The following is a 13,886-nucleotide window of genomic DNA, read 5'->3' on the forward strand; positions in this document are numbered from 1 at the left end:
TTCTTTTATTTTCAAAATAAAGCAATGACAGATCACACACACACCCAGATTTACTTATATGTATGTATGTATGTACTCACCATTCAACAGCTGCTGCCTCATTACGGCTAAGTTGGCGATAAGCGTTTTGCATATTGTCATACAGTGATGCTGGCACAAAAGCTGCCATATGTTAGCGAATTGTGTGAAATGTCGAGTGAAAATTTCTATGCCAACATTGAAAACCAGCAGCAATAATAACGCCAACAACAGCAAAAGTTAACTTTATTGTAGACAATGCAGATAGTCAACAAGTTTCTCGTGCAAAATATGAAATTCCTTTCCGGACCGTCAGCGTGCTTTCGTTTGTTACCGTGTTATATTGAATGCTGCGTGCAGAGTTACTGGTTACTTTCACTTGACTGAGGATTTTATACAATTTTTTTTTTTGTGCTACTACTATGTTAGGATACTTGCACCTATTTAACCGCTCAACTCGAACGTTTAGTCTGCGCTCACCAGGTCGAACTGATGCAAAGCATCAGGTTGTGGTCGCAATGAAGCTGTTCAGCAGTACGCACTAACACGCGACAGGCCGACACGAATCGCAACGACGAAAAGCCGACGAAGCAGCACGACGAGTGAGAGCTTCGCTGGTTGGGGTGGCTAAGGAGTTGTGATTCGTTGCATGTGTATTCGGGTAGTAGGCAGCTACGAAAGCGTTGAGCGTAGGTAGCGTGCAGAGCGCGCAGACGCAGCAAAACCGTTGAGTGACAAAGCGAATGTGGCGAATGCGAGTCGTGGCAACCACAAGTGGTGGGGTTGGTACTCAGATATCCCTACATATAGTGTGTATATACACATATACAATAAAGGAGTGTGAAAAGAATGTAGTTAAAAAGCATTAAACAGCTGTTTGTTTAAGAAAGCTTTGAGCGAAAGCTTTAACGCGATAGCAACAGGAGGATTTATAATAGATAGAGAATATGAATTATTTCTAATTTTGAGCAGTGTGTGAAGCTCAAACGCTAACAAACGGTATACTGATATTAGCAGCTTTTATTAAAGTTTTCAAGCAAGCAGGTGGAGCTTTAAAGTTGTGTGCTTTAGAGCTTTGAACTTCTTACGGCAACTTTGGGTAGCTTGTCGTCCACTTTGAAGTATTTTTCGTACCACTTAAGTGAGGTAGAAAAACACACCATTGGTTGCCATGGTGAAATTATGTTTAAGTGTTATATATGAATGACGTTTGAGTATAATGAACCGGTTAGTGATGTTATATTCTCTTCAGTTTGGTACCCATATAACATATAACTAGAAATACTGTGTAAATGCCACTTATAAGCTAATCAGAATCTTCGATTTCTAGAATAAAAGGGCTATTCTATTAAGTGGGTATTCTACTCTAGAATTTTGAAAAATTCGATTTTTTTCATATATTTAAAGTTTAGACCCTTAAGAACATATCCTCCAAAGGATTTTTAAAAATTAAAATTATTTTAAGAGCTACAGTTACTTTAGTGACGCAGTACCTAGCCCGGTAGGTAGGTAGACTCACTTTTTTAAACGCGTTTTTCTCGAAACTACTTTTTTTCACACGGTACCGGCATTATCTCAAGTTCTATACAACCGAGTTACTTGAAATTTTGTGTGAACCTTCCTTATCTAATCCCTTATCTTTATATAATCCTTAATCCTTTGTTTTTAATATTAAAAAAAAAATCAGGAATTTCAAAAAAAAGCGTAAAAATGGATTTTTATTTTCAGGCAGTCGCCATTTTTCAAAAAAAAAAATGTTTCGTGTTTCCTGAGGTAGGGACTATAACATCATCCTTACAGATTAAAAATTTCTTTCGATTTTTATTTTCAGAAAACCAGGAGAGTCAGGATCAATGTCACCAGGATGCGCCATTTTTTGTTTACATCTGTCTCTACCTTTCAAAACAATAAAATTTTTTCGAAATTCGTCTAATGAAATATTTCAAATTATTTTTAAAAATAAGTTCAATAAAATTTTTCGAATTCAATACAAATGCATCAAATATTAAAATGCGTAAGTTTTGAAATATTATTTTCATATAAAATTTTTTATTGAGAAAAATTTGTTTATTTTATTTTAATTTTTTTTCGAAATATTGTTTTTTTTTGGTTAATGAAAACCAGCAAATGAAAAAAATAACTCACCACAACATTTTTCCACTAACATTCAATAACAAGCATAGCAATACATATAAATAACATTTACGTCGTAATTCAACCTACACTCTTCTTCTTACTCTCTTTCTAGGCGCTAACACCTACTTAAATGCTTGCATTGTTGCCATTTACTGTACCAAACATTATCCAGCGTGCGCCCTAAATGGCGTTTCCGTACGTCAGTCGTCTGAGGTGAGTATGGCTTATGTATGTTTGTCAGTGAAATTTATCCATTACGCTCTCGCTAAATTTTACTCAAATTGTCTGCTGCAAATTGCTACTTTGACTGCTCGCGCCTTCCGCTCACACGCAGCTCAGCGCCCACATTTCACCACGTGTATACTTGAATTTTCATTTTTTGTCTATATGTATATATAACGGCACTTTCGCTTTCACACGCTTTACTTACGCCTTTTAGTTTCGTTTCGCTCTCTGGCCAAAATATCAAAAAATTCGCCAAATCTCTCTCGATTCCTGTCACTTTCACTTACATTATATAAGTAGGTATATATGTAAAAACAAGTAAGAGCCTACATATGATTTGTGCTGGTTTTTATATTTTTTGTTTTCTTTTCTTCAACTCGGTTTTCTGTGCGTAAATGGCCGCCAACAGTTGCCGCTTTGCAGCTAAAAATAGCTGTCACTTCCATTATTTTTCACCGAGACGCAAATCGCTTTGTGGGCGCTTTGAAAGTTGATCTGCCGCTGGCTGACTTAGCTTATGCATGAGTTTGTTTGACGAAAATCATTACACTTGTTTCAATTCAGGAAAGCAAACTTTTATGTGCCCTCTCTTGCGGCGGTGAGTTGAGTGTAGGCCACACGTGCCACGTGGCGTATACGCAACGTTATTAATCAGTGTATTTTGAGCATTTCAAGACGTACTGATGTCTGAGACAGGAAACTGCTATTGTAGTTGGGAAACAAACTTTACACGTCAATGCTCATAACCAGTTGCTATTAAATATCTAAAATGTGTTTTTTCTCTGGTTTTTATATTAGCTTTAATAGGTTGCACGTGTCATTAATTAAAATTAACTGCTTCAGTGAAACTATAAGATAAATTTAGATGAAATGTGGTTTTAAAATCCATCAAAATTTGATATCTCCTCTAAAATATACGTTGTTTTCATAGAGTCTTTTGGTGAATGAGTATTTGTTATATGTCATTCGTTTTAATTGATATAAGATCTAATATGCCTTGTCCTGACCCGACCCTCTCATATTTGCATGTGTCACTTGCTTAAGGTTGAATTAACCTTGGATATATAAGCCACAAAGTATTTCTACCTTACATTTGTTTGATATAAGATTGAAATTTATCAGCAATTCTTTCTTTCTCAGCTCTTTCCTTTGCTTAGTACAAGTGTTTAACGGAGAAGTAGTGGAATAACTCTATTAACAGTTCTCTTTAAGAAAAACTTTTCTAATCATTATTCCATGAAACTAGAGGGTTCCAAGTGTCGTACTTTGCCACGTTGCTCCTAAACTAATCAACTTTTACGCACCTTTTTATATTTTATATAATACTCAAGTCATACATTATAAACATAATATATTTAAACCGTGAGCCGTACAATAATATTTCTGCGGTGTCACAAATCATTAGAAAAATGTATTCCGGAAAGTCCGCCCAGGTGATAATTCCTAATCGGATATAAATTCGACATCTTCCGGTTAGTTAAACTCGATTTTTATATGAATGGTCCTTAAATTCGTGGTCCTAATTATATGATAATTCGAAGTTCGCTTGATTTACAGAGCAATGTTGAGGGAAGCTTTGTTTATTGCATACCATTTTTTTTTGGTGCTAAGTACCTTTAACTACCTACATTCTATAACTTTAGCTAAATATTTACGTGTCAGACATTATCATTTAATTCTTATTTATTTTAAATTACTTTCTAATTACTCCTCAATTACTTGTTAATTACTTTTTGCCTACATTTTATAACTTCATCTCGGCATGCCGTACAATAAAATTTAATTTTCAGTACTTTTCAATTATTTTATAAGTATTTACTAATTAATTTTGAATTATTTTTTAATTACTTTCTAATTACTTTACACTTATTCGAAAATTGAAATTTTATTTCCATTACTTTACAATTACTTTATAATTACTTTTCAATTATTTTTTAACTACTTTCTAATACCTATCGAATTACTCTTTAATTACTTTATAATTGCTTTGTGCCAACATTTTAAGACTTCAACTAAGCTCTATTACTTTTTAATTACTCTCCGAATATATGTATTAGTACATTGCAATTAAGTTTTAATTACTTTGTAATTACTAACTAATTGCGTTACATTTATTCACTATCAAATGATCGTTTAGCTCTTCGAAAATTAAAATTTAGTTAGCATTACTACTCAACTATTTTTTCATTACTATTTAATTCCTTACAATTATTATTAGTTACTTTCTAATACCTATCGACTTACTTTTCAAATTCAGTTTTCTGCGTACATTTGAAGACTTCAATTATATCCAATTACTTTTTAATTACTCTCTGAATACATTGCAATTAATTTTTAATTACTAACTAATTACTTTACATTTATTCACTATAAAATGTTCATTTATCTCTTCGAAAATTAAAATTTAGTTACCATTACTTTTCAATTGCCCTTTAATTACATACTAATAAATTTTAAATTTTTTAATTACTTTTCAATTACTTTTTAATTACTATCTAATTACTTTTAATTATTCTATAATTACCTTCCAATTTCTTTACACTTATTCTCTATCAAATTTCCACTTATCCCTCCAAAAAATAGATTCACATTCATTGAAGCATCTTTCCTGTCGGGCTTGTCATCAGCCCACATAAAAACTTCAATATTTACCAACAACTTACATATGTATGTATGTATGTGCGCATAAATTTGCACATTATTAGAGTGGGAAGCATTAAGTTGCCCGTCATCCATTGTTGGCTAATGATTTGCAGCGTTCGCATTCGTTTTGTGGCTTAGCATTTATAATGTAATAATAGCCAGCGGCACAACCACAGCCAAAGCCGCAGCCAATCTCAATAACACCAACAATGGCTGGCAGCAACCTCAATATCAAAGTCAACAATCCATCAGCATGTTCGGGTTGGCATGAATGTTATTAATTTTTAAATGTCACAGGCGAGTTCCAGTCGAGCGTTTGGGTAAATATTCGCCTGCGACCGAAGTAATATGAACTGCGTGTGCTGCGGGGCTGCGGAGGAGTAGCGCATTTGATTGCCTCTTCACTTTTGATTCGCAAATATTTTACTTATTCATGATCTACTTTCTCATCGCAGCAACAACTATGTAATTTCTCTCGTTTAAAACGCTTCTTTTTTTTCTTGTTCATTTTGTGTGGTGACTTAATGTGCGTTTTATAAGCAATCACACTAAATGGCGTTTAAATGTATATAATAGTATGTACATATATATACTTGTATATATATTTATATATATATATATATTCACTTTTCTCAAGTTCTTTCATGTATTTGTGAAGTTAGTAATCATTACCATCGGAAACTTTTATTAATGTGAAACGGTGTGAGCCGTTTTTGATTAATATTATGGACGCATGCGATTGACGTCAGCGTGTCCGAAAAGTTGTGAAACGAAAGAATAAAGTTGTTGAAAGTCGGTGGTTGCAGCAAACATCAATTGGGCAATTACTTTATTGAGATTTACTGTGGTGAAAAGCTATAACAGCTCAACTTCAGTTTGAGGAATCTCAAAGTAAACGCAAAGTGCAGTGATTTTGACGTCTTAAGTTAGATGCTTGACATCTTCATACTTAAATATCAATCTTTAAAACTCTATAAATAGAAAATTTTTTAATATGGCTTGAAAGGCGTACATTTTTTCCCAAAATTTCTATGTATTTTAAGTGAATTTTGTCTACTTTTTCTTGTAGTCTCAGATATTTGAAAATATTGTTAAAAAAAAATACTATTTTCCGCGAATTTAATAGGAAACACTAATTATATCCGTTAATATTATATTAAACTAAAAAATATTTAACTTAGGCTGCATCAAAGCAATAAATCCCCCACAACGGAGCCGTCCTGAAGCAGCAAAACTTAAAAAAATCAGACTATATCCTACCAAGATTAGATTGCAATAGACCCTTTCAGGTGAGCATGTGCGCATACCCTCAAAAGCTAAATGAAGAAGTTAGTAGGGGAAGATGATATAACCTCTTTCTACACCGAAGGGTCAAAATCGACTGCGGAGTATACTCAGACTATCTCAAAAGCTTTCTCACTACCCGATTACCACAATCAACCACCATCTTTCAAGCGGGCAAGGTATAGAGAAAACCTGTGGTGTCCTATTGAATACCCAGGCGAGAATAAAGCAAGGATATAAACGGATAGTCAGGCGGCATTGCTAGCCTTGGCAGAGCAAAAGCAGACACTTGGAGCCTCTTTAGACGAATCCGGGCCGAAATTAATACCATTCCCGCTGGAAACAATCAAAAGTGAAATTTATATTCACTTTTAACAAATACGAGTAGCTCAAAACAGATGAAAATCAAGGACCAACTAAGAAACTCTGACCCAAGTATGGTAATACTGGAACTAAATTTTATTACATAGGTACAGGAATAGCATTATGAACTTACAGCTAATAAAGTGAACCCGTCCTATAACAATATTTGCTGCAGGTGCTTGCTAGAAGGAAATCGTTTTCCACTTTCTCTGTGAATGCACAGCCCTAACACAAACCATACCCAGAATACTTTCAACCCATCAGGTACCAAACCTTGAATGGCTATCTACGTAACGTAAAGGTGAAACGAGAAAGCAAGATTACAGTGGTACTAAAATGTCTCTCAAAATGGCACATCCAGCGCTAATTGACCCAGAGTGACAGTACTCCTCCCTACTTACCCTTCACGGCAACTTTATGTACAACTCTATCTGGGAATGCCGTTTCTTTCTGGGTATAATATGTTGCATTAAATTTTTGTGTGCGTAAATTAAATTTATGGTGCTGAAATCTTCCAGGACAGCCTTCAACATCAACTGATGATAAACACGTCAATAAAATAAAGGATTTGGTGCTTGAAAATCGACGATTAACAATCAGAGATCTTACTGACATTGATGGAATATCGGAAGGATCGGTGAAAGATCATTTGGGCCTAAGAAAAGTGAAAGCACGATTGTTTCCAAAATCACTCAATAAAGTTGGCCAAAAATTAAAGCTATGTTGCCAGTTTTCTTCCATTATCGAGGTGTGGTGCACACCGATTTCTTTTCGACCGGCCGAATTGTCAATAAGGGATACTAGTTGAGTGTTACTATATATCGTTTGCGCGTAGCGTAATATAAACAAAGCCTTACTATTTTTTGTTCATAGTTGTATTTGTCTGATAGTGACCGTTTCGACCATTTAATCCACTCTGAAGTGTAAATTTGTTCACAAAAATGTCTTTGAAAGCAGCCACTTTGTCAAAAAAATAATAAATTCTGCTCATATCTATAAATAAAACCAATATTCGTCATTATTACATGACATCAGAAGTAGTGAGATGTAGCTCTTACGCTACAAACTTTTCATTTTATGGCTTTTTTTATATTATTAAGCCGTTACATGATTTTCATATTAAACGTCATGACTTTCCGCTTTTGTGGGCATACATGCTTTTTTGTACAAATAGAACAAGTGTTCTAAAAATCTTTTTGTTGCCGTTTTTATTTCATTAGAACTTTCTTGTTGTTGCTGGAAAAAATGTGATTTCATCGCACAACAAGAAAGTGTCACTTTTGTATTGTCATCAACATACTTTTACACATGACTGTAATAATAGCAAGCCTGTGTACACATTATGTATGCTTGTGTGTGGCTTAGAAAGAAGAAACTCATTTAAACTTTTTCAAATAACACAAGCAGTCAGCGCAACAATGTGCCTGCCTTTTATAGCTTTGGAAATTTTTAAATGAGAATATTTTTAACCACGCAGACGTTTTTATATTTGAAATATGCGTGCTTATTTACGTATATTTATATAATTCTATATTTGATATTACAAAAAAATCAAATTTTTTTACAAAAATTAAACTCTAAATTTTATATACTTTGTTTTGATTTGTTTTCGTATATGTAATAAGGAAAATATTCTAACCTTTACGATTGTTTTGAAATTAACACAGCAATAAGCGTTCTGAATAAACAACTTGTACTTGCGATTAAAACCTTGGTCATTAGCAGAACCTTTATAGAATATTGCGTATATATAATACACATGTATGTATATGGAATATACGCAGGTTGCTTTTAGATTTCGGGATTTAACCTATCGTGGGATTGAGACAACTATAGGCAACAGTGGAAGGACTACCACACCTTCAATTTCGCATTAACATTTGCTTGTAGAGAAATTTATTTCACGTGGAATTCCACACAATTTGTTGATAGCTCAAAAAAGGTTCGTGTCGATAGGTCGAGAGGAATGTTTAAAAATATACGAAAATAATGCTTCGGAGCATGTCTATGATAACGCAACAGATGACGAATCATCATTATACGAATGACAGCAGAGGCTCTTCATTGTGTTGCGCCATTTCAGATCGTGAGTATGAAGAAGGGTTCGGATTTCGTAGGATATATCTAAACCTTTTACCATTAATTTTGCCTGTCCTTGCCGCAGTATTAGAACATGATTCCGCGAAAACAGATGCACTATTCTTTTTTCACCTTTTTTGTTCATTTTTCCTATCGAACCACGTTCTGGTAAATCATCGACATTTTTAGCCACTTTATATCGCTGTATCCACTTCTGTACAAATGCCTTCGACTTTCTCATATATACGTATTTAGCAGTCATTGATTGCGACATTTTGTGACCTTTCGGTTGGATGCAAAGGTTTAACGAGATTCTCTTTCAAACGATCAACGACAACTGAACCTTTGTTGAAAATGCATCAAGGACACAGCTTCCCTCTATCGGCTGGCGAAGGAATTGGAGCGAAATCTTTCATTAACTGTCGGTAAAGTCGATCACGCTCTTACTTGACAGACTGTACGTACCTCTATATATTGAAACAACTGCTCAAATAAGCACTCATTGAATTGCTTAGGGAATTTTTAAATTCAAAATTTCAGGGGTTTGAAGAGTCAATTGGACTAACCATTTTTTATTAGTTTGATATACATGTACATACTGCTGAAGTACAATTATATTTTTAGATATATTTATTGACTTGCTTATTTGTAGCAGTCGCTAAGTTTAGACCTGTTCTTATGAGCTGTTACACTTTGGTACTTGTTCGTAAATTCAATACTGTAACGATGCTCTACCGTCCATACTCAACAGACTTGGCTACGTGCAACTTTATTATATTTACGATCGAGTTTGAGAAGTGCTTCGACGATTGTAAGAGGCATTAAGCACCCGATATGTTATTGTCATATCTTAAATCTTGATCCAATTCCTTGTAGCGGTCATCTAGAACTTGTTTGGGTGGCAAGGCGTAAGTTAATTATCATTAACAAGTAAGGAAGGGCTAAGTTCGGGTGCAACCTAACATTTTGTACTCTTGCAACTTGAAAGAATAAAAGCCAGGGAAACACATTAAGGTGTAAGACCAATCATATGCAGTAAAGTCAGCCGGATGTTCAAAAATCCTGATATGAGTTGTATAGGGGCTAGGCCAAGTTTTCGCTCAAATTTACTTATTTTAAGCACAAGGATGCACTGTTATGAGTAAAACACGCTCTCACATTTTCACTGGGATAACTCACATATTTGCCAATATATGCGGTACAAAGTCACCTCGAAGTTCGAAAATCTTTATATTACATAAGTATATACTATACTACTTCCCGTATTGGTCCGATTCGAACCATTTTTGACGGACATACCATTATAAGAGAAGGATTATCCCTTAATATCAGTTATATATATCACACATTTACCGACATTTTCGATCAAAAGTTAAGTATACGTACCGGGGTCTAAATATTCGGTACTTGAACAGTTTTTATTAACTAAACGCTTCGTCGCCTTCATTCTTGCTTTGAAGCTTGAAACTATGGGTTGTTTGATTCCTCTACTATTTTTCATAATCCAATCTAATTAATTTCTGGATATATTCAGAAGTCAAAAAATCCAAAGTAACAAAAAGAAATCTCTGCCAGCTGCTAAGCAGCAAATGTTAAAGCACCGCGGTTACACCCTTATACCCAGGAAAAAAAAACTTATTACAAAATGAATCTTTTTCAACACATTACAACTTTTTCTTTTCAATTGCAGTTTTTTATACAAAACAAAAACACACACAAACAACAGTAACAAAACGGGCATTATGAGTTTAAACCCTCAAAACCGCGACATGACATCAAAAACTTTTCAACACAACACCACATCAACACGGCAACAACTCAGTCTAACAACGCCAGCGAGGCAGGGAAGACGGTGTGACAGATGATTAACGCATAAAATGCGATCGTATAACGGCGAATGCCGACTCACGTAATGCAAACGCAATTTTTCAAAACAATAACGACGAAGAAGGCGAGAAAAAAATATTGCCGACATATATTACTGCTGCCACAACGCCGCAAACAGCAACAGCGTCAGCTCGCACTTCCTTCGAGGAGAAACACTCTCTACCCACGCACACACACATTCGCACTCATGCATGTGAAGAAAGCAGCGCATTTGGCGTGCAAAACTTTTAAGGACATTTCAGTATGGTGCCATGGCAATGGTGCCAGACAACCTATGCGAGATTTATGCAAGACACACGAGTAGCAGCACATACGTGTTCTGCGGTGTGTAGGTGCTTGTGTGGGAGGAAATACGAATGCTAATGCCAGCGGAAACGCATTGGTATGTACAATTTTCTATTCACTTATATATATTTTATACCCTGAACATGGTATTTTAAGTTTGTCAGAAAGTTTGTTTAAATTATATATATATAAGTAAATATGTTATAAATGATCAGCGCGATGAGCCGATTTGGCCATATCCAACTGTCTGTATATATGTATACCGCTTCCTCAGTTTTTGAGGTATCGACATGAAATTTTGTAAACATCATTTTTTCCTCAGAAAGCTGATTATATGTTGGAATCGGCGATATCGGACTACTATAGCGTATAGCTGTCAAACAAACTGAACAATCAGATCAAGTTCCTGTATGAAAAAGTTTTTTATTTAATGAGATATTTTCACGAAATTTGGCATAGAGTATTATCTAAGGCAACGCCTCAATCTCCGAATATATTGTCTAGATCGAACAACTATAGCATATAGCTGTCATACAAACTGACTGATCAAAATCCAGCCCTTGTATGGGCAGCTTTTTTATTTGATGAGATATTTTCATGAAATTTGGCATAGCATATTTTCTGAGGCAACGCCACAATCTCCGAATATATTGTCCTGATCGAGCAACTATAACATATAGCTGCTATACAAACTGATAGCTTAAAAACAATATACATTTTTTTCATACACTTGTTTGCTATAAGAATTACACCTATGAAGGGTATTATAGCATCGGTACAACCGAAGTTAACTTTTTCTTGTTTTTATGTGCCCTATGTATATAAAACAATAAAATGTGCACTTCTATATATATGCACACATACATTAGGTATTCTGCATGCCTGTGGTTGTTTTCCTGTTGACGTCACATCCTCACTCCTTTGAAAGCAACACTTTAAGGACAAGATGCTGTCAGCGGCATTTATTATAATGGCGACTTGTTGTTGCTAAAACTCTTCTCATGCACATTTGTTTGTGGCAGTTGTGTAGTTGCATTTGTTTTCCGCTTTTTCGTTTATTTTTAAAACAAATAGCTACAAGAAACGTGCTTGGCAACACATGAAACACATTGTCCTATTCTCATTTACATAAGTGTATACAAGTGTGTGTGTCTATTTATTCATATGCGTGTGCTTAGTGCGAGTGCGTGTAATTAGCATAAAAGCTGCTGCTGGCGCATGATAATAGCTACAAGGACGTCTGCCTTTACCACACTTACCGCAGGTGATATCCACTCTTCACTTAACTTACAACCACAATTGCCAACTGTCTCAATATGGCTTAAGGTAATGTGAGATGGTAACATTGTTCACCTGGAAAGTCATTGTGGAAGCTGAGCCGTTTTAGGCCAAGCGCACTTTTGAATAATCCTAGGTTGATTTTTCCTCTTCTAATCTTGCAAAGCTTTTCTTTGATTTGGGGACTCTCAGGCTAATTATTAACGAAATTAGATTTGTTAATAATAAATTGAATAACTAATTTTTTGACGGCATCTCGAGAGCCTTGACTCAATGCTAAAAGCATCCAGTGGGTGTTCCACGAAAAATGCTTAAGTTAAGTAGTTTCCATAGTTTTCATGGCAACTTAATTGTCACTCCAGGCACATAGGTTCCTATTGTCACTGGGTTTTAAATACACATACCACGTCTCCAGAGTAGACAGCCCTCAAATATCTGGGAGCTTGAAAAAGTTTAGTCGAACAATAATTATACCCTGAATAGCCACAATGTTTGTAACACTCAAAAAGAAGCGTCGGACATTCCATAAAATATAAATGCTTAAATAACTGATCAGTGAACCGAGCTGTGGTGATTTCCCCACGTCAATCATTTCCTCAGATTTTGAGATATCGGCCTCAGATCTTATACACGCCTTTTCTTTCAAAGAATATGCTCATTTGTGGAAACGTTGATACCAGACAAGTACAGCATATAGCCACAAACTGACTGATCAAACTCAAATCCTTAACAAGGTATCTTTATGAAATTTAGCACAAACTATTATCGAAAAATCCATAGAAACTGTTAAGAGTGGACGACTATGGCATATAGTTGTCATACATTCTATTTGCCTAAACTTGGTAAAGATTCTTTCCAAAATTTGGCATATACTTTTATCAAGAGCATTGCTCAAATCTCCGAATATGTTGTTCAGATCGGATCACTATAACATATATATAGCTCAAACATACCGATCCAAAATCAATATAAGGATCTGCCTATACCCTTTATGCTATAAAAAAATGCATTTTTGGTTGGTCTCTTGTAAAAGTATCAATCTCAAAGTAGTATACTTTTAATTCAAAATGGTGTTATATGGCACGTCGGCAAAGTTTTAGTCTGATTCTTCTCATCCTGTAACATGCGGATGTAAAGGCCAGATTTGGTACAAACTGATCAAGTATTTGCTTATGTAGTTAAGAGATTTCATAGAAAAGCTGTTTCAAATTCGCTCAATACTGATTCGCAAGAAAATTGTATTTCGGTCGCAGGTTACAGTTAAATTTAATACTTCCGACATCTTTCATTAAAAAATTATCACGCTTTTAGTAGTTCCGGACAAAATGATTGAAGGGAGGTGGGTGTGGTTATTATACGATTTCACTTCCTCATAAAACATTAGTGATAAACTTTTTCTCCAAGTGTATGTTATATCGTTTTATTGGTTTCTGAATGCATACTTATGTACCGCAAATCTGTTAGAGGCAACTCAAGTTATTATTAGCAGGAACGGAAGAACAAAAACACAAAAAAAAAATCATTATTGTTGTCATCCTTATCATTTTTAAAAATATCCAATTTCATACCCAACTTTGTTTTATGTATATACATATACCACAAAAGCAAACAATGCATTTTCCCAAAATATTAGGAGAAATTTTAGAAACTCCTGCAAAAATTTATAGTGGTTAGAAGGTTATGATTGG

The 13,886-nt window shown here is 34.8% G+C and overlaps 1 protein-coding gene across 6 annotated transcripts in view; it reads right to left on the minus strand.

The window, feature by feature from the left end:
* The window catches only part of LOC105233765 (receptor-type tyrosine-protein phosphatase N2), a 178,668-nt gene that overhangs the window by 146,800 nt on the left and 17,982 nt on the right, over window positions 1–13,886 (minus strand). The window contains exon 1 of one of the 6 annotated variants that reach the window (XM_049457177.1): window positions 81–609. The exons of 3 other annotated variants lie outside the window; for them this stretch is intronic. In XM_049457177.1, coding sequence (XP_049313134.1) covers window positions 81–141 — 61 coding nt within the window. In that variant the 5' untranslated portion in view covers window positions 142–609. Of the gene's footprint in view, window positions 1–80; window positions 610–13,886 lie in introns of those variants that run through there. 2 more of the 6 variants (XM_049457216.1, XM_019993001.3) reach the window with 2 other exon arrangements.

This window comes from Bactrocera dorsalis, chromosome 1, assembly GCF_023373825.1.
Source record: "Bactrocera dorsalis isolate Fly_Bdor chromosome 1, ASM2337382v1, whole genome shotgun sequence".
Lineage (NCBI taxonomy): Eukaryota > Metazoa > Arthropoda > Insecta > Diptera > Tephritidae > Bactrocera > Bactrocera dorsalis.